The sequence below is a fragment of the Galleria mellonella genome, unplaced genomic scaffold (genome assembly GCF_026898425.1).
Source record: "Galleria mellonella isolate WM207_F2 unplaced genomic scaffold, CSIRO_AGI_GalMel_v1 utg150, whole genome shotgun sequence".
Lineage (NCBI taxonomy): Eukaryota > Metazoa > Arthropoda > Insecta > Lepidoptera > Pyralidae > Galleria > Galleria mellonella.
This window is the reverse complement of record NW_026442002.1, coordinates 758,562-781,253: the sequence shown is the minus strand read 5'-3', so window position 1 is coordinate 781,253 and position 22,692 is coordinate 758,562. Positions and strand designations below refer to the sequence as shown.

The following is a 22,692-nucleotide window of genomic DNA, read 5'->3' as shown; positions in this document are numbered from 1 at the left end:
GAGAGTCTGTTTTCCATTGTACTTTTGAGAAGATTTTATGGGAAGGAGGGTAAGTCCTTTTTTTTATGTAACTAACAATGATAAACTAGTTGATGGCTCACCTAATGGAAAGTGATAACCATCATCTATAGACATGAGCAGTACCATGGACATGGCAGAGTATACTGTTTCGCCCATGATACCATCATGCGTTGCCATTCCTGAATACTAAGATAAAATAATCTCTCCGTACCATATAATTTCAAATCCTACCCTACAAAGTGAAATATGCATGACTGTGTGAGCACAGCTGTTTCACGGCTGAGACATGAGTGGGAAATGGGTCCCCATGCGGACAACTTTTGTATAAAGTCTTCCACTGGTCAAATTAGAATCATAAAGTCTTTAAGTTCCTTATAAATTATCTTCCTTATTCATGCAAACAAAGACGCGGTTTACGGTTAGTTATTAAGGATTTCAGTACTTAATCTCGCACTATTTAGTTGTCTTTAATTTTATCTACATTACTAGCTTATTTATGTATATGTGTGCCCCATACTTTTGTACTTTGTACATAATGTTATTAAATTTATTTAATTTTAAATTTTCAGCTTGTCATTAAGATAATATAATTTTAATAACAGACTTTATAGATCTCCTGTATAGAAGAATGTGGATTTACGTGAACATTAGCGGCCATCAATCGCTCAGTTGATATGTTAGTAGATCTATCACTGGGCGAGTGTTGCCAGCTATTTGTTACACAATATTGTCAGTACACTATCATCTACAGATATTGGAAACGATTCGAAAATTCCAAAGGAATGTGGGACTGTTAACATTAGCGGCTATCAATCGCTCAGTAGATAGATTAACACAGATCTATGACTGGGCGAGTGAAGTCTGTTATTTGTTAACCAATATCATCAGTGCACCGTTATGTATAAATAGAAGATAATAATAATAAATAATGAATCTTTATTTGCGTAAAACATGATATACAACGATGTTTTAATTATGTTTCAGAGAGAGTCTTGCTAAAATCATACAGCATGCAAACTCAATCATTATTACTATATATCAATCATGATTGCTATATAACTTTTGTTTTATATGCTGTGTCAAGGATTTTTGCTAAGGAAATCTTTTATATTATAAAAATTGTGTTCTTTTAGCCAATTATGTATTGAAGTGATTACAGCTGCAGAAGAATACGGAACTGTGAACATTAGCTGCCATCAATTGCTCAGTAGATATATTAATAGATCTATCACTGGGCATTAGGTGGCGGTTATTTGTTACACAATCTCATCAGTACACAATTACAATAAAATTTTGCGAAATCGATTTTAAAATACCAAAGGAACGTGGACTCTGTAAACATTAACGGCTATCAATCGCTCAGTAGATATGTTAACAGATCTATCACTGGGCGAGTGTTGCCAGTTAATAGTTATACAATACCATCAGTATAGCACTTTTTGTAAATATATACCGAAGTGATTAGAGCTGGAAAGGAATATGGGATTGTATAAATTAGCGGCCATCAATTGCCCAGTATATATGTTAGGAGATATATCACTGAGTATTTGGTGGTGGTTATTTTTTTACACAGTATCACCTCTATGTTGTGTTTACTTTTTTCTGTAATGATTTATAATGACTTATTATGTTTTAATTTTTTATTTTGTAACTAACTAGTGAAAATAATTATTTTAATTGCAGACTTTATAGATTCTCAGCGTGAAAGAATATGGAATGGCTTTATAACTGTATATTTGGTGGCAGTTATTTCTTATAGTATATGATTTGTATATTGTGCGTTTTTTTCATAACTGTATTTGTATATTTTCCTAAACGTATTTTTACATGATGATAATTATTGTAGCATTTAAATAGTGAAGGTCTGCAGTAATATGAGCTGTGTGAGCATTAGTGGATATCAGTTGCTTTGTGATATATTAGTAAATCTATCACTGGGTGATTGACGCCAACTATTTTTTACATAATATCACCAATGGATCATATTTTTCTTTCTTTAGACAGTATTTACATAGTCATCATAGAGCGCCCAGATGAAGAAAGTTCCAGAGGAATATAAAAGTGAACATTAGTGGTTGTCACTCGCTCAGTAGATATGGTAACAGATTTATAACTGGGTGACTGACAACAACTATTTGTTACACAATTTTACCAGTGGATACATAGCCGTCATAGTGTCCATATAAACAAAGTTGAAGACGAATTTAAAGTACACATTAGCGGTTGTCACTCGCTCAGTAGATATGGTAATAGATCTATCACTGGGCGTCTGACACCGACTATTTGTTACAAAATATTACCAGCGGATAAATAGTCGGCATATGCAACTTGTCTTTTTCTTTTCTATACTGTGTCTATATTGTTTTTATTTTTATCATAACTGTATTTATATTGTAGTTCCTGCGGTATTTAAACAACGGAGTTCATAAAAAAAATATAGGGCTATGTGATCATTAGTGGTTGTCAGTGGCTCAGTAGATATGTTAACAGATCTATCACTGGGCGTCTGACAGCGACTATTTGTTACACAATATTACCAGCGGATAAATAGTCGGCATATGAAGAAAGTTGTAAAAGACTATAAGTGGATACATAGACCCATTGTATTCAGATAAAGAAAATTGCAGAGGAATATGGGAGTGTGAAAATTAGTGGCCATCAATCGCTCAGTATATATGTTAATAGATCTATCACTGGGTGTTCGATGGCAGCTAGTTTGTTACACAATAACATCTGCATATCATGTTTTTTTATAACAGTATATATATACTGTGGCATTTAAAAGATGGAGTTCTTCAAATAATTACAGGACTATTATGAACATAAGTGGTGTCAGTCACTCAGTAGATATATTAGTTGGAGGTAAATATTGTATCGGGACAAAATGCACACTCTTGTACCATGCAATTGCACTTGTAACCGTTTGTATTTCTGTTGCGTTTTGTTAAGAGTGGCACTGGCTGCAAACCATCGCTGTGCAGCTTTACACATTGCACTGGGACATTCACAGCATCAGCTGAGCCAGTTCCTTTTGCCTAATATGAGACACTTCTTATATATCACATTATTGTATATTTTTGGCGATAATTAATTTCATTGATAATTAATTAAGCACGTTTTGTATTTTTGTCTTACATAATTATGCATATTTTTTTTTATTTACTATTTTCTTTTTTTTTTATTTATATTTCTAATTGTATCAGAATATTTCCTATTACTTATATTTAATAAGCCGCCTAGACGGACGTATGTTGACCAAATAGGCGACGTGCTGATGAAGGGCCAAATTAAAAGTACCCGTAATCGGCGAGCGTGTATGAAAAGATTGATGAATGTGGAGGAAGCGAAAGTGGTTTGTTTGAATCGAAGCATTTGGCGATCCATTGTTTCTGCTTACCCTAATGGAAGACAGGCGTGACAGATATGTATGTATGTATTATGTATTATATTTAATAATAAAGATAAACTCTTTATTGCGCATAATAGAGATGTATACAAGGAGTATTTATACAGAATGTGCATATACAAAAGGCGGCCTTATCGCTACAAGCGATCCATTATTATTTATTTATATATTTGTGAATTTTGCATCACACCTACCAACATTTGAAAACGTTTGCATCTGTCATAAGATATGTACTATTAATGCTCTTAAATGACCAATCACCTTAAGTGGTACTAAACATTTTTTTATATTTAGTATGTATGTGAAAAGAACAAAGACAAACATTATGATAAATTAATACTAAAATATATTGGTAAAAAAACAATTAAACCACCCGTCAATTTAGAAATTTTGCCTAAAATTATCTTCCATTACCAAATAATCAACAACTACAAATCTCGATTGTAACGCCATCTAGTATTTCGTGTCTTATTGTTTAGTGACCAATCACCTTAAGTAGTACTACGCATTTTTATATTTTGTATGTATTTGCATGGTAATTATTATTCAATTATCATACAATATAAGAGAATAAAGACAAAAATTATAAGAAATTAATACTATATTGGTAAAAAATCAATTAAATAACTCATTAATTTAGTATTTTGCCTAAAATTATCTTTCATTATCAAATAATCAACAACTACAAACCTCGATTTTAACGCCATCTAGTATTAGTGTCTTATTGTTTAGTGACCAATCATCTTAACTGATATTAAAAATTTTAATTTTTTTTGTATGTATCTGCATGGTAATTTCTTTTATGTCACTTAGAATGGCAAATAAGCCAACCCGCCTGATGGAAAGTGGTAACCGTCGCCTATAGACATGAGCAGTGCCATGGACATAACAGAGTATACTGTTTCGCCCATGATACCACCCATGCGTTGCCATTTCTGAGGACTCGGGTGTTATTCTTCTGTACCCTGTAAATTCACGCCATATCCCACCCTTCAAACCGAAACACAGCCATGCAAACACAAAATAAATAAAAAAATATGTGCCTCAAAAAGGTATCAACTTTTTGTCAGCTAATTGTCAAATTAGCTGACTCGTGTTTTTATCAGTGTTCTATATACTTACGCACACAATGTATCTCGACGTATTATTTAATAAATAAAATGAGTGTTTACACATTAAAAAGATGCGGAAATTATAAGACAAAATAAATATGGAAGTTATAAAGGAATCACTCGTAACTATGTATCGCGTAAAATTGTATGAAAAAGTTGACTCGTTTTTCTCGAAGCATTTGTATGGAGACACTCTATCTATATAATCTAAGGACTCACCTTATTCGTGAGACATTCTTGGAAGTCCTTCTTCATGACGGACACGGAGACACGATCTTGGGGCCTCTTGGGGCCGCTCACTGATGTGACGACTGTGGACAGGTCCAGTTCCACCACCTGAAAATTATTGTGGGTATTGCTTTTAAAAGGTGGTGTGGATACAATATGTATGATGTTTGATTTTTTGTTTTATACAACTTAGAATGGCAAACAACCTGACGGCCCACCTGATAGAAAGTGATAACCGTCGCCTATAGACATGAGCAGTACCGTGGACATAACAGAATATACTGTTTCGCCCATGATACCCCCATGCGTTGCCATTCCTGAGGATTCAGGTGTTATTCCTCTGTATCCTGTAAATTCACTGCCATATCCCACCCTTCAAACCGAAACACAGCCATGCAAACACAACTGCTTCACGGTTGAAACACGAATGCGACAGAGGTACCCAAGCAATCGACTTCTGTACAAAGTCCAGTAGTAAAGTTTGTACCAGAGGGAGGTGGATGTTTCATGTCGATACGTCGTTTAAAAATGCTATATGGCATTGATTTGGCTACATCTAGAATCGACGTAGACAAAGCAGTTGGCAAATCATGGACGAAACAGTGTGCTCTGTTATGTCCATGGTACTGCTCTTGTCTATTGGCGACAGTTACCACTTTCCATCAGGTGGGCCGTCAGCTTGTTTGCCATTCTAAGTTGTATAAAAAAAACAAGTTATACCTTCAGGTATACAACTGTGAAAATCACATCTAATTTGATTCAATAGTTTGAACACGTGATACCAGAATAAAGACAGAAAAAAAAATTGTAGAAAGTATTTTTTTTAGTATCTAACGATCTTACTAAGTCGGTGGGATTGTTAGCAATGCGAACTACTAGTCCCATTGCTAGCAATATACCCCTATCAGGTTGACCACGTGGTCGGTGTCGAAACGTCTGCTCACGTAATCCTGGAATGTGAAGTTGTGGCCCATCAACGTTCAGAAATCCTCGGAACGGTGAGGTCGCTCCGTGATGGCTGTGTAGAAACCAGGAAGCTTCTGCGCTTCTGGGCGGAGCTAGTTTGGCTGTACTAGCCACGACTCATACGTACAACGGCCCAAATGAGAGGCTAAGCGCGGAAAATAGAGTCCTATTGACATTTCACATTAGACCACGTGGTCTTAAAAAACCATCGTGCTGAATCATCAGTGTAATCATCACAATGGGCTAACTAACCTGCCTTTTCATCCTCACCTATCATCCTTCACTGGTGCCCCACCAGCGTATACCGTTAGCGCAGGCGGGGTTACCATTCCAATATCATCCATTGGGAGGAAAGGGATTGTTGGCAATGGAGTTTGACAGCCCCATTGCTAGCAATATGCCCTATCAGGTACAACCTCCACGTGGTTCCCCCTGGAAACCATCGTGAGCAATTCTTGTTGAATTCGTCACGATGGGCTAACTGACCTGCTTCATCCTCACCTATCATCCCTCACTGGTGTCCCGCCGGTGTATACCGATAGCGCAGGCGGGGTTACCATTCCATTATCATCCATTAAAAAAAAATCTGTCGCTTTACCTCCGAGAAGACCGGGTCCTGTTCTGGGTCATTGTAGTCCCTGAACTGCTTGGTCACTCTCAGGTATTCCTCTATTAGTTTAATCCTACTCGTGTCGCGATCTGAAAGCGTCATAAATCATTATTAAAACTTAAACGATATCTCCAAAGGGAATAGGCAATTACAGAGATCGACAATCATCATATACCATCCCCATCATCATCATCATCATCATCATCACCTCAGTATGTCAGTCTCTGATATACAGACACTGTATAAACCACAAATCTTTATACGAAAGCAGTTCTCAAAAGATGTAAATGAAATAAATAAACCCAATGAAAGATTGAAAAGAATGATATGAACGAACCGAATGAAAGAATGGAATTAACGATTTTTACCAATTAAAAAAATAATTATTTGAACATAATCTATTAACGAAAGAATTAACGTAATCAATTACACGTATGGCTTAATAATAAATGGAATAAACGACATTTAATGACAGAACAAATGAAAGATAAAAGCTATTTAGAATGAACGAATGAATGAAACGAACTGCACTTTACGAGTGAATGAATTAATGAAACGAACTGCACTTTACGAGTGAATGAATTAATGAAACGAACTACACTTTACGACTGAACGAATTAATGAAACGAACTACACTGTAGACTGAATGCATTAATGAAACGAACTACACTTTACGACTGAACGAATTAATGAAATGAACTACACTTTACGACTGAACGAGATAATGAAACGAACTACACTTTACGACTGAACGAGATAATGAAACGAACTACACTTTACGACTAAACGAGATAATGAAACGAACTACACTTTACTATTGAATGAATGAACGAAATTAACAACACTTACGACTGAATAAAAAAATTAAATGAACTGCATGTTACGATTGAAGCGCAGGCATGAAGTATCTAGATGGAGTAGTGTAGTGTTTTTTTTTTTTTCCATTAGCATCCAGCTAATGGAATGGTAACCCCGCCTGCGCTATCAGTATACATACATCAGCGAGGCACCAGTGAGGGATGATTAAGTGAGGATGAAAGTAGTCCAGTTAGCCCATCGTGACGAATTCCACTAGAATTAACCACGATGGTTTCCAGAGGGAACCGCGTGGATGGAGTTCGAACCGATAAGGTGTATTGCTGTGTAGTGTAGTTTAGTGTAGCGTAGTTTAGTGTAGTGTGTAGTGTAGTGTAGTGTAGTGTAGTGTAGTGTAGTGTAGTGTAGTGTAGTGTAGTGTAGTTTAGTGTAGTGTAGTGTAGTGTAGTTTAGTGTAGTGTAGTGTAGTGTAGTTTAGTGTAGTGTAGTGTAGTTTAGTAGTGTAGTGTGTAGTTTAGTGTAGTTAAGTGTAGTGTAGTGTAGTTTAGTTTAGTTTAGTGTAGCGTAGTGGTAGGTTACTTGTCTGCGCGAGGTAGGCGAGCGAGCGGCGGTCGACGGGGAAGTGCGCGAGCGTGGCGCCGAACTCGGGGCACATGTTGGCGACGGTGGCGCGGTCCGCGATGCTCAGCGCCGCCACGCCGGGCCCGAAGAACTCCACGAACTTGCCCACCACGCCCAGCGACCGCAGGTGCTGCGCCCACCACACCCACAGTCTCAGTTACCGGGATTTTTAAACAGGGTTTTTGCTAAGCTACTAAGAATGGCAGGGGACATTACGGGCCTTTTCATTCACCGAGGTTATTAAAGAGTTTTTTAAGGGGTTCCTATGCTACTTAGAATGGTAAACATGAGCAGTACCATGGACATAACAGAGTACACTGTTTCGCCCATGATACCCCCCATTTCTATTCCTAGAACTAAGGTAGTCATCGAGATTTTTAAAGGGGTTTTTTGCTAAGCTACTTAGAATGGCAAACAAGCTAACAATCCACCTGATGGAAAGTGGTTATTGTCGCCTGTAGACATGAGCAGTACCGTGGACATAACAGATTGTACTGTTTCCCATGCCCATGATGCTCCACATTGCCATTCCTGAGGACTCAGGTGTTACTCCTCTGTACCCTGTAAATTCACTGCCATGTTCCACCCTTCAAACCGAAACACAGCCATGCAAACACAACTGCTTGACGGTTAAAACACGAATGGGACAGAGGTGCCCAAGCAGACAACTTTTATTTATTTATTCTTTATTGCACAATCAAACTTTGTACAAGTGGTCAGCCTAATTCATTAACATAAACCTCTGCATTACATTATCACTCATAAATATAGATAGATAGATACTCTTTATTGTTTCCTCCATAAGATTACAATAGTAAACTTATTATAGATACAAACAATTACAAGAAATAATCACAATGAGAAAACAATGGGCGACCTTATCGCTAAGAGCGATCTCTTCCACGCAACCTTTGGATGGAGAAAAAATATATATACATAAATTACCTTTGTGATGGTAAGGACGAGGTCGGTAGATGTCGCCAGCGGGTTTAATTCCCCCACCAGCCTGTAGCCCACCACTTTGGGTAGCAGCATACTGATAGCCTGCCCCAGCATCACGGCCTCCGCTTCGATTCCTGGCAGGCGAAAAGAACTACTCAATTATTCCGACATAATCCAGAGTCCGCTGCTGTCCAATAGAAAGTACATAGTCTTTATGGTTCCTGAACAAATCCTTATTCACATCCACGAGTATAGGTACGTTTTAATTTAGGTTTCAATAAATAAAACACCCCTTGGACTGTCCCAGATGAGATTTAACATTATTTAAATTTTTTTTTCTGAACGTGTTTGCTGTTGGCCGTGGGTGGCTTTTACAGCTTCACCGGACGCGAATGCAGGGGCGAGTGCTGATGGCACTCCAAGCCCGCGAAAGGGGAGCGACAGAGGTGTCGACTCTTACTTATGGACTGCGGTGTGTGCGCCTAAGGGCGTCAGAGTGGCTCGGCCTCGGTTTAGGCCACCGCACTTCGACCCCCGTCAAGGGACGGCGAAGTGTCGGTACGTCTGGGTGGGTGAGATTGCGACGCGGTTGTTGTGTGTTCGGGCGCAAACCTGATCGCGAGGGTTCTTCGCCCCCGCCGGCGGGGGCGGTGTCTGCGATGTGTGGGTTTGTTTGTAGGGACTCTTGTCGAAGATTACGCGGTAGGGAGGGAGGGAGGGAGGGAGGGAGGGAGGGAGACGCGTTTACTGTCGTAGTTGGATCATCGGGGTCCAAGAGTGCGTGCCTCGGGTGACGTTCTGTAATAGGGGGGTTTGTATCTAACCGCTCTTACTATGAGCGTATTCGGATGGGCATTATTATTCGATATACTCTTGAGCTTATATAGACATGTTAGAAATCTTAATATCGCGTTGTAGCACACAGATACTAAGATAACAACTCCATCTAGTGGTCAACGTGAGAAGTATTTCTGTTGTTGCCATGGTTACAGCATTTAACTCAATATGGATCATACAGTTCCGTTTAAAGAATGACACACATGATTGTATGAACAAAATGAACATTACTGCCTGACCGGTTTTATTTATATATTTCATTATATATATGTATACTATATTAGCAACCCGTCCCGGCTTCGCTCGCACGGGTGGACATTTTTACAACATTTAAAAAAGTGGTCATTGTGACATAACGATAATAGTTGGACATATAGTGTCGTAAAGTTTTTTGTAGTTATCGATATTTTCTTCAATATTGTAGAACATACTTTTGTTCTATCACCAATAGTTTCCGCAGCGCACGCGACCAAAGATATTTTATAGCATTTTTTTGTACACCCTGGAGTTACGTTACTAAAGTTTTAGTATGGATCCCTAATCTTTTCTAGCAATGAATATAGCCTATGTTGCTCAGGGTGAATGTAGCTCTCAAATAGTGGGAGAATTTTTGAAATTGGCAAAGTAGTTTATGAGTTTATTCATTACAAACATACATACACACAAAAATACAAATCTTTCCTCTTTATGATGATTTTCCTGAGATACAGATCTCCGATTTAGTTTAGGATCTAGTCTCCCACCCAAGTTTTACAGTACACTGCATATATGCATTTATACATATATAATTGTATTAAAAAAAATAGATAGATAGATAGATAGATACTCTTTATTGTTTCCTCCATAAGATTACAATAGTAAACTTATTATAAATATAAACAATTACAAGAAATAATCACAATGAGAAAACAATGGGCGGCCTTAGCGCTAAGAGCGATCTCTTGCAGGCAACCTTTGGATGGAGAGGAGTAATTATAAACAGTTTGGTGGGAGGCACGATGAAATTTTGTTATTTCTTAATATATAGATATGATACATGTAATAATGTAAAATATATATATATATACTATACTCTGTTATGTCCATGGTACTGCTCATGTCTATAGGCGACGGTTACCACTTTCCATCAGGTGGGCCGTCAGCTTGTTTGCTATTCTAAGTATTATAAAAAAAATATGTAGCAAGACAAGAGAGTCACTCACCGCCAACGCCCCAGCCGACGACGCCGAGCCCGTTGATCATGGTCGTGTGGCTGTCTGTGCCAACCACAGAGTCAGGGTACAGAGTGTCCCCGGAGAACACCACCCGTGCCAAGTATTCCAAATTCACCTGGACATTGAAAAACAAATATTAACACATTTTCAATTTACTACTAACTGCTACGTCTTGCCGAATGCTCCCGACATGGAATGGGCTACCCCTTTACCGTATTTACTTTTTACCTTTACCTTTTTTTTTGATGGGTGAAAATGGTATGGTAGCCCCGCCTGCGCTAACGGGATACGCTGGCGGAGCACCAGTGAAGGGTGATAGATGAGAATGAAAACAGGCCAGTTAGCCCGTCACGATGAATTCATCAGAAATTAACCATGATAGTTTCCAGGGGGAACCGCGAGGAGGTGGACCTGGTTGGGTATATTGCTGGCAATGGGATTCTCAGTCTCCATTACTAACAATCCCTTTCCCCCAGTGTCGTAAGAGTTGACTTTTTTTTATACAACTTAGAATGGCAAACAAGCTGACGGCCCACCTGATGTAAAGTGGTAACCGTCGCCTATACACATGAGCAGTACCATGGACATAACAGAGTATACTGTTTCGCCCATGATAACCCCCATGGGTTAATGATGAAGGGAGTAAGGGACGGCGAGGGATGGGCAGCAGTGGACCTACTAAAACATCACCAAAGCCTACCTGCGGTTGTCAACTCGCCTGTCAAGCGTGGTAACTACTGGCAAAGCCCCCCCTGGGGGTGGCTTATGCCCAGCAGTGGACAGTTAACCTTTTTCATTTCTTTTTTTTTTCTTAATCGTTTGCGGTACAGTATTTAAAGCATCCAGTCCTCGCTGTTGGATACGGGTGACGGAACGCCTATACAAAAGGGTACATGGTGGGCGCAGTTTAGACGCAATATTTGAGGAGCATTAGGAAGGTAGGATAGTTAACTTTAGCTAACGAACTTGCCTTTTCATTCTCACCTATTATCTCTTACTGGTGCTCCACCAGCGTATACCGTTAGCGCAGGCGGGGTTACCATACCAAACCAAAAAAACTAAAAAATAAACCTAATAGTAAGTGACTGGGGGGAAAGGGATTGTTAGTGATGGAGACTGAGAATCCCATTGCTAGCAATATACCCAACCAGGTTGGCCTCCTCGCGGTTCCCCCTGGAAACTATCATGGTTAATTCCTGATGAATTCATCATGATGGGCTAACTGGCCTGTTTTCATTCTCATCTATCACCCCTCACTGGTGCCCCGCCAGCGTATACCGTTAGCGCAGACGAAGCGACCATTCCATTATCATCCATTGAAAAAAAAACCTGATAGTAAGTGACTACCACTGCCCATGATCACCCACAACACCATAGGTATTGCAGGTGCGCTGCCGACCTTTTAAAGAACTCTGTAGTGCGACAACTAGTACGCTACTATAAGGCGGGCCGTATATTCGCTATAACAGAGGACTAACCTGATGTACAATTCCAGAACCGGGTGGCACTATAAGCATGTTGTCAAACGCTTGGGCGCCCCACTGTAAAAAAAAACATATTTGATTTATAAGTTTTTATTTATTTATTTGAAACATGAAATACATTTTTTTATATTATTTTTTCTTTAATGGCAATAAGTCTTTACTTTTACGACCATTTCTCAGTCAAGCGTCATGTATTTTAATTTTAGTTTCATTCTTCAGAAGATCGCCATGTTTAATATTTCCCGCCTTTTCCGATCACTATGTTGTACATTCAAGGATTACTATGTTGTACATTTAAGGATTACTATGTTGAATCGATGAAAATCTTTTTAATCAATGATCATCACAATTACGGTATATATATATATATATATATATATATATATATATATATATATATATATATATATATATATATATATATATATAAAAAAAAAATAAAAAATATATAAAAAAAAAAAATTTTTGGGGAGGGTCACCCTTATCATTGAGGGGTATGAAAAATAGATGTTGGCCGATTCTCAGACCTACCTAATATGTACACAAAATTTCATAAAAATCGGAAAAGCCGTTTCGAAGGAGTTTGGTAACATTTTGTCACAGACGCCAATACAAGATGTTACAAATAAAACACCACAAGTATTTGTCTGTCGGTATGTACTAATATGCTTGACTGAAGTCATACTCACCTTTAAAAATTGGAATCTTTCTTTGTTCCTTTCAAACTCTAATTCTTGATTCTTGTTCAACGCGTCCGGTCTGTAACAAGACGTGATTTCAGATTTTAAAATGGTTGAGAAATAGTTAATTATAAAATGGTTACAATATGGCTCCTAAATAGTTTATATTCAAATGGTTAATAAATAGTTAATTATAAAATGATTAATAAATAGTCGATTTTTAGAATAAGTAAAACTTTGTTTATAATTTTTCATATGTAGTTAATTTTAAAATGGTGTGACCATTTTAAAATTAACTCATAATAAAATGGCTCATAAATAATTAATATTAAAATAGTTAAAATATGGTTATTAAATAATAAATTTTAAAATAGTTATAATAACTCCTAAATAGTTTATATTGAAATTATTTAAATTAATTTTAAAACTCAATCCGATTTGAAAATTGTTTTTTTGTTTCATTCACCATAATACACAGCAATGGTTTGAAAGCTAAAAATAAATTGTACATTATAAAAAAAATTTGAGCTGAAAGCACCTCCTTTTTTAAAGTCGGCTAAACAGTACTCACGTGCGAGCAAAGTCCACCTGCACTGAATGGTCTATGACCAGGTCAGCTGGGCATATGGGGTTGATCTTCTGAGGGTCGCCGCCCAGGGTTCTGACTGCGTCGCGCATGGCTGCGAAGTCTACCACGGCCGGAACACCTGTCAGATCCTGGAAGGTGGTGTTTGAGAGTTAGGTGGGGGGAGGGGGGGAATAGTTAGCCCTATCAGGCCGACCTCCACGCGGTTCCTCCTGGTAACTGTCTTGACTAATTTATCGTTGAATTCGTCACGATGGCCTAACTGACCTGCCTTCTCGTCCTCACCTATCACCTCTCACTGGTACCTCGCTAGTGTACACCGATAGCGCAGACAGGGTTACCATGCCATTTTCACCCATTAAAGAAAAGAGTTTTTTTTTCATAAAGGATTAACCACAATGGTTTCCAGGAGCAACCGCGTGGAGGTCGACCTGATAGGGTGTATTATTAGCTATGGGGCAGTTAGACTCCATTACTAACAATCCCTTCCTCCTGGAACTCAGTTTATTGCTTTGCCCTCAAAAGAGCAAAACACTGATATTCTGTTGTGGCCAAAATCCACGCTTATGCCAGGTAGCCGGGTGGTGTCTAAAAATTTGGAAAACACCATACCTGCAGTATAACCCTGGCGGGTTTGAAGGCGATCTCCACAGCATCCTGGGCCTGGTTCCTTTCCCAGTCTAGAACGTTTTGCACGTCCTTCTCCAGCACTTGGAAGTTGTCGCAGTTGCGGACGCATGACTCCAGGAGCACCCTGATGCTGAACGGCAAACGGTCTGCGGTGGCATAATTCACAATTATGAGTAACTGGTATTCGCTTGCGACTTCGTCCACATAACTTATACAAGTTTCAAACGTAGCCTAAACCTTCCCATCTCGACCGATTACAATGATTCTTTTTGCAAAAAGGAAACTTATTCAGTGAGATTTTCTAAGTCGAAATCAATCTAATAATCATAGTTGATAATTTTTTTTATGGAAATTAGAATGGCAAACTAGCTAATGGCCCGCCTGATGGGAAGTGGTAACTGTCGCCTATAGACATGAGCAGTACCATGGACATAACAGAGTATACTGTTTCGCCCATGATACCCCCCATGCGTTGCCATTCCTGAGGACTCGGGTGTTATTTCTCTGTACCCTGTAAATTCACTGTCATATCCCACCCTTCAAACCGAAACACAGCCATGCAAACACAACTGCTTCACGGTTGAAACACGAATGGGACAGAGGTGCTCGAACAAACGACTTTTATACAAAGTCTCTCTCTGGTGATATATTATATGTTTTTAACCTGTTAAGCATTATACTATAAAAGAGATTATAAATTGCTTGACCCGAGCTTGAACTTACGACTCCACGTTCAATTCTGACCTTCTGACAGTTCAAGTCTGAGTACAGTCCAAAGAGAGAAAGGGATTGTTAGTAATGAAGACTGAGAATCCTATTGCTAGCAATATACCCAACCAGGTCGACCTCCTCGCGGTTCCCCCTGGAAACTATCATGGTTAATTCCTGATGAATTCATCGTGATGGGCTAACTGGCTTGTTTTCATTCTCATCTATCACGCTTTACTGGTGCTCCGCCAGCGTATCCCGTTAGCGCGGTTACCATACCATTTTCACGCATCAAAAAATATATATATACGGTCCAAAATGTTATTTTTAAATTTAGTTTTTATTAAATCCATCGACTGTATGACTTATTGATAAGTCTTTAATTTATACCTATTAGTTAATTACATAGTTAATTTTATATCAATGTAAGAACGTTGACCGGACTGACTAGCTGTCCAAATTCCATTTTTTTTATATGTAATATATATTGTTACTAATAATACTTATTTATTTATTTAACTCTTTATTGCACCATAAATAAAAATATACAATGACAAGTGAATAGTTCAAGTGAAATACAGTTACATAAATACAGATTGAAATATACACATAAAGGTACAAAAGGCGTTTTATCGTTAGGGCGATCTCTTACAGACAACCTTTGGTTAAAGGAGAACAGATAGAAGTGGGCAGGTGGCGCAAGAGTGAATTAATAATTTTTCGTGCATAAAATACAAGAACCTGTAATGTATATATATATATATATATATATATATATATATATATACAATACATACAAAAAACAGAAAAATACACATATAAATATATACATATGTCATATTTCCTTGTGTGTGCACACAAGGGAATATGACAAATCTAGTCTTTGAGAGATTGACGGCTAATATGTAATAAATAGGAACAAAAGTTTATACTTTTGTTTCTACTTTTACCTTATTTTACTCTCTCTTTCTCAATTTCCATACTCTGCTTTGCCACCATCATTCATACATTTATACAGAAACTATTATCCAAAAGTATTTTTTCCAAAAATGTCTCAAAAAAAAAATGCGAACAGATTTTTTTTTTACCTAAAATTACAAAAATATATCCAATCTGGCAACACTGGTACCAGTCAAAGATGTAGAACAAAACAGACTCACCGTATTTGGCGCCCAAAGCGGCAAGGTCATAATATTTGTATGTCTTTCCATTTATATCGATTGTTCGAAGCAACCTCTCGTACGGATTGCTTGTGGCTGTAACAAAGAAATCAAATTAAAAAAAAAGAAACCCAGGAATCTTCAAGTGTTTCTTAAAAACAGCGATCTGTATAATCTTAACACTAGATACAAATGCAAACTTGCTGTTGCCAAGTATCGTTTAAAAACAGTTAATAGGTCTTTTATGGGAATGGGCATTAAATGTTATAATAAGATACCGAAGGATATTTTGGATCTACCTTCTAATAAGTTTAAAACTGTTATTAAAAAACACTTGTTGAACAAAGCCTATTCCACACTAAACGATTACTCGAATGACAAACGTGCATGGTGTTAGTCGATCATGCGCGGGCTTCTAACGACCATGCAATTTTAGACATAGTACATTTAAATAAATACACATAATGTTAACAGAGATTTAAAAGAGTAACTGTTGAGTTTCTCGCGGGCTCTTCTCAACAGATAACAACTCTCTGAACCCTGCAGTAGATTTAAAGAATGACGATTTAAAACTGCTTGTAAACAAGTCCATTTGAATAACTTTTCAAATATTTGTAGTCTAGTATTATTTAATACCTTCAAATCGTTTTTTTAATACAACTTAGAATGGCAAACAAGCTGACGGCCCACCTGATGTAAAGTGGTAACACTCGCCTATAGACATGAGCAGTACCATGGACATAAAAGAGTATACTGTTTCGTCCATGATACCCCCAATGCGTTGCCATTCCTGAGGACTCAGGCGTTATTCCTCTGTACCCTGTAAATTCACGCCATATCCCACCCTTCAAACCGAAACACAGCCATGCAAACACAACTGCTTCACGGTTGACACACGAATGGGACAGAGGTGCGAAAGCAAACGAGGGAGACTTTGTACAAAAGTCGATTGCTTGGGCACCTCTGTCCCATTCGTGTTTCAACCGTGAAGCAGTTGTGTTTGCATGACTGTGTTTCGGTTTGAAGGGTGGGATATGGCGTGAATTTACAGGGTACAGAGGAATAACACCTGAGTCCTCAGGAATGGCAACGCATGGGGGGTATCATGGGTGAAACAGTATAGTCTGCTATGTCCATGGTACTGCTCATGTCTATAGGCGACGGTTACCACTTTCCATCAGGTGGGCCGTCAGCTTGTTTGTCATTCTAAGTTGCATAAAAAAAAAAAAAAAAAAAACGACTTTAATACAAAGTCTCCCTTTGGTATAAACATCCATACATGCTTCCTCAAAAACTTTCACATTTATAATAGTGATAAATAGGATTATTAATAAATCAAATTAGCCCAATAACTAAATCCAAATATTATCTTCATATTTAATCTTAGATTAAGTACTTAATGAAATTCTTAGATTACATAGATAGAGTATCTCCATTCGTAATGCATGAAGCATTTGTAATGTTTCGCCAAAAACGGGTCAACGTTTTTATATCAGTGTGTGTGCGTAAATAGGGTTACCAGTATGTACAGTTAATACTAAATATGTGGAAAAAAATAATATTGTAAAATATTAAATTAAAAAATAAAAATAATACAAAATTCTTGGGATTATATTTAAAAGAACAAGATAAACAGTGCACAGGGATTCGTGATGATAGATACTGTTTATTGTTTACTCCAAAAGATTATAGTAGTAAACTTATTATAAATACTGCAAAAAATGTAATATTATAATAATATTACACTGAGAAAACAATGGGCGACCTTATCGCTAAGAGCGATCTCTTGCAGGCAACCTTTGGATGGAGAGGAGTAATTATAAACAATTCTACTTTGGAGACACGGAATTCTGTTAATTTTTTAAATACATATAGAGTTGTGAATACGTACAATAATGTGAATATATAAATGTATATTTTAAGTTACTGATACATGTTTTTTTTTTTATACAACTTAAAATAGCAAACAAGCTGACGGGCCATCTGATGGAAAGTGGTAACCGTCGCATATACACATGAGCAGTACCATGAACATAACAGAGTATACTGTTTCGCCCATGATACCCCCCATGCGTTGCCATTCCTGAGGACTTAGGTGTTACTCCTTTGTACCCTGTAAATTCACGCCATATCGCACCGTTCAAACCGAAACACAGCCATGCAAACACAACTGCTTCACGGTAGAAACATGAATGAAACAGAGGTACCCAAGCAATCGACTTTTGTACAAAGTCATTCTCTAGTGAATATTTAAATAAATCCATATTATATACATATAAACATGTCTTTATTTGTGATGATGTTTCATCATTATAAGCCTCCCTTTTAAGGGCTTTTGTCAGTAGATACCATACTTGACAAACGGATTAGCAACTGCTTTAGAGGAGGAGAGCGAGCGATGGACTGCAGCCCTTGGTCGCCTCTTACAACACCCACAGGAAAGGAAGGGTTATTTTATGCCAGGACGACAAGTCGTGATGATTATTTTTACTGAAAATACTATGATTTTTATCTAAATACAGACATAAAATATGTTTTTTTGTTTTTTAATCATTGAAAATGGCGGCCATTTTATTTAGTACATGTATACTAATTTATAATTTGGGACATTTAAATGCAATTACTTGCAACACTGAAAAAAAGCATTCTATAGTTTTTTCTCAAACATGCTTGGAAATGTGAGCATTATTTTGACAATCTTCTTTGAGATAAATCAAAATTGCCGTACTGGCCAGATACATGCGGGCAGCGGCCGGCAAAAGTTGTATTAAAATCCATATCTGTCGTGTTTTGCGGCCAGATAAATTACTATGTAAACTCATATCTGTTCTGTAATTTAAAAATGGAATGTCCTTTTACTTCGAAACATGGTTACCAAGGAGGTAACTAATAAAAGGTTTATTTAAATTTCGAACTAGCTTGCAAATAGAAAGCTGTTTATTGAAAAAAAAAACAAAGGAACATTATGGCGCGTGAAAAATTATTATTGTTCGTTATTCGTCATTGAACTTAAAAAGTAAAATTGTGTTTTTGATTTCCGCGCATTGTTTGAGAAAAGTACTATACAAGCCTTGGCCACAACTAGGCATTGATGGATTCACGTATGTGTGCCTCGGCTACTCCTTGGCCCACATATGCACGTTCGTCCATCAGTGCCTCAGTCGCTGGCCGCTGCTGTAATGTACTATAATTTTGGTTATTATTAAAAAAGAAATTGTCAGCCAAAAGTCATATTAGTTGATTACATTGACAGAACTTTGACACGTGTTTGATACTGAACGCTCTATCTATGACATATATAGTAATGCAGATAAAAATATGCAATGACGTAGCTTTAGGCAGGTAGACTTTACCTGTCTAATTTAACCGACTGCCCCCTGATTACATATCTTGCAATCAGCTTGCGATACCCTTAAATCTCTCGATTCTTACCCCCCATATTCATAAAAACGTCGTTGAACTGTTTCATCCCGTTTTTTCAGCTAAATTCCGAATTCGAAAGAAAGTGTAAGTTATTAAAATAGCTTTGTAGATTTTAGTTTTTATGTATAAAGGGATAAATGTTAATTTTCAACTGGCTTCAACAAACAGCAAGTTTCAAATGAGGTTGTAGCTTTTTTTTTCACGTTTTTCACTTCGTAACTTCGCTACTTATAAATCGGATTAGAGGTTTTTTTTTTACCTATATCTATACTTATAATAAATCTGTAGAGAGGTCAATTCTGTACATGAAATATATTTGCAAAATAACTATCAGCGGGTGATTAGTGATCGATACTGATGCCAAAAATGCAATCAGTAAAATTTTAGTCTGTCTGTCTGTATGTTCGTTATAGAAACAAAACTAGACGGATTTTAACGAACAATTGGTACAATTATTCTTCATACTCCTGGGCAGGTTATAATATACTTGTTATCACGCTACGATCAATAGGAGCAGAGCAGTGAAGGGAAATTTCGGGAAAACGGGAGAAGTTACTCCATTTTTAAGCTTCCGTCGCATGTGCAGCCTTAATGGCCAGTTTTTGAAATGTAAAAATGTCCACCCGTGCGACGCCGGGACGGGCCGCTAGTAGAAAATATGTACGTTCAAATTGCTCCCCATAGATTTCAACATGGATTGTTAGTAATTCTGACCACCATTGTTATACAGTTGCTAGCAATTATCTATTTACTTATTTACGTATTTATATATTTATTCACAATAGTGTTTGTTGTATTTACATTATTTTCGCCGGTACCTTTCCCGCACTGGATTACCCAAATTAAATTATCTTCTCTCTAACTACACTGGGTTTTTTTTTGATGTGTGAAAATGGCACAGCAACTCCGCCCGCGCCAACGGGACACGCCGGCGGAGCACCAGTGAAGGGTGGTAGATGAGAATGAAAACAGGCCAGTTAGCCCATCATGATGAATTCATCAGGAATTAACCATGATAGTTTCCAGGGGGAACCGCGAGGAGGTCGACCTGGTTGGGTATATTGCTAGCAATGCGATTCTCAGTCTCCATTACTAACAATCCCTTTCTTTACTGGGTTGGCTGGCAGAGATCTCTTTCAGAGATAAGTCCTCCCTTGCTAACAACTTGTTCAACTAATCGTCGCATGTATTAAGTATAATAAAGAATATATAGAATATACCCTGTCAGGCCGACTTCCACGCGGTGGGAAACCACCGTGCTGAATTTCATGTGTATTCATCACGATGGGTTGACCTACCTTTTCAGGGGGGAAAGGATTGTTAGTAATGGAGTCTAACTGACCCATTGCTAGCAATATACCCAACCAGGTCGACCTCCTCGCGGTTCTCCCTGGAAACTATCATGATAAATTCCTGATGAATTCATCATGACGGGCTAAATGGCCTGTTTTCATTCTCATCTATCACCGTTCACTGGTGCTCCGCCAGCGTATACCGTTAGCGCAGGCGGGGCTACCATACCATTTTCACCGATCAAAAAAGAAAATCATACTTCGTAATTGGTATCATCAAAAAAAAAATTGGATCTAGCAATGTAGATTACACGGTGATCAGAGAAAACAATTCCGGAATCCCGAATGAGAAAGGCAACAGGGAGTTACATATACAGCTATAATAATTAGATATAAACTCACTGTATAAATTAAAATGAATAATTAAAAATAATTTTTGAATGACCGTTAATTATTTGTTTTAATTTATACAATAAATGTATATAGTATAATTATTATAGAGGGAGACGTTGTACAAAAGTCGATTGCTTGGGTACCTCTGTCGCATTCGTGTTTGAACCGTGAAGCAGTTGTTTGCATGGCTATGTTTCGGTTTGAATGGTGGGATATGGCGTGAATTTACTGGGTACAGAGGAATAACACCTGAGTCCTCAGGAATGGCAACGCGTGGGGGGTATCATGGGCGAAACAGTATACTCTGTTATGTCCATAGTACTGCTCATGTGTATAGGCGACGGTTACCACTTTCCATCAGGTGGGCCGTCAGCTTGTTTGCCATTCTAAGTTGTATAAAAAAAAAGCTGTATATTCAACGACCCGTTGCCTCGAGTCATTCGGGATTCCGGAATTGAATTCTGTAACAGTGATGAAGTAGGTACCTAAGTAAGTACTTGCCTACATTTTCCAAACGATTATAAGATAAAACTTATCTCACAATAGCGTAGTATTTGCGTTTTGGGTTATCATCAAGATAATTGGGTAATATAAAAATCTGATAAATATTGTGCAATTGATTTGTGGATTATAATAATTTTACACTATCAAGCAGCGTAGGTACGTAAAAATGTAAGAAAGCTGACCTTGTCACATGTTTGATAATGGTATTTGTGTCAACTATGTAGTTAACAACCGCGAAAATGTTCGCTGACGATTCGACAAGAGCAAAGGTTAGGTTGAAATGAGAAAAATTAAATAAATATTGAGTACACTTGTCGAAGCGTTGACCAAGTACACAAGGTATAATACATTCTATTACAGGTAAACGAACAATAGAGAAATGCACATAAAATTATCATAAAATATACATATTTAATGTGAAATGTGAACATTTCATGAAATTTTTGATACATTCAGATAGGCAGTAAAAATGTTTTTTTTTTTTCAAATTTAGAATTAAAAAAAATTCACTAACCCGCCATAGTAAATCGCTGAAAAGTCACGTAGCACTAGTTGGGAGAAAACACAATTTTCTCGAATTGATGATCGAGATAAAAGAAATTGTTAATTCGCGTACTAAATAAGTGTAACCGAGACGACACTACCAATCGCTGTCAGTCAGTGACGTAGAATGGAAATTAATGGTAGGGAATGAAAGTTATGAATGAATAAACCATAGATTAGTAATCATGCAACATAGATAAAGAATAGAATAAATATAAATTAATGTAATTTATATTTATTGTAATAATTTAATTTGGAACCGCAGCAAGAATGCATAAAACAATTGCGGTGAATACATCAGATAGACTCTTTATTGTTTCCTTCAAAAGGTCACATTAATAAACTTATTCTAAGTACAACACAAACAATAAGAATGAAAAAAACAATGAGCAGCCATATTCCTAAAAGCGATTTCTTCCAGGTAATCTTTGAATGGAGAGGAGTAATTGTAAACAATTTGACCGGAAACACAAAACTCTGTTCGTTTTTTTATAAAATACAAATAAACTATAAAGC

At 37.4% G+C, this 22,692-nt stretch overlaps 1 protein-coding gene across 1 annotated transcript in view; it reads right to left on the bottom strand.

The window, feature by feature from the left end:
• The window catches only part of LOC113522652 (cytoplasmic aconitate hydratase-like), a 64,692-nt gene extending 42,389 nt beyond the window's left edge, over nt 1–22,303 (bottom strand). Inside the window, exons 1-11 of the mRNA XM_052892189.1 lie at nt 22,148–22,303; nt 16,022–16,117; nt 14,136–14,299; nt 13,509–13,654; nt 12,947–13,016; nt 12,252–12,314; nt 10,762–10,888; nt 8,726–8,856; nt 7,739–7,910; nt 6,332–6,432; nt 4,759–4,875 (exon numbers count right to left, since the gene is read on the bottom strand). Of these exons, the coding sequence (XP_052748149.1) occupies nt 4,759–4,875; nt 6,332–6,432; nt 7,739–7,910; nt 8,726–8,856; nt 10,762–10,888; nt 12,252–12,314; nt 12,947–13,016; nt 13,509–13,654; nt 14,136–14,299; nt 16,022–16,117; nt 22,148–22,154 (1,194 nt within the window). The 5' untranslated portion in view covers nt 22,155–22,303. The remainder of the gene's footprint in view (nt 1–4,758; nt 4,876–6,331; nt 6,433–7,738; nt 7,911–8,725; nt 8,857–10,761; nt 10,889–12,251; nt 12,315–12,946; nt 13,017–13,508; nt 13,655–14,135; nt 14,300–16,021; nt 16,118–22,147) is intronic.
• Between the last annotated feature and the right edge of the window lie 389 nt (nt 22,304–22,692).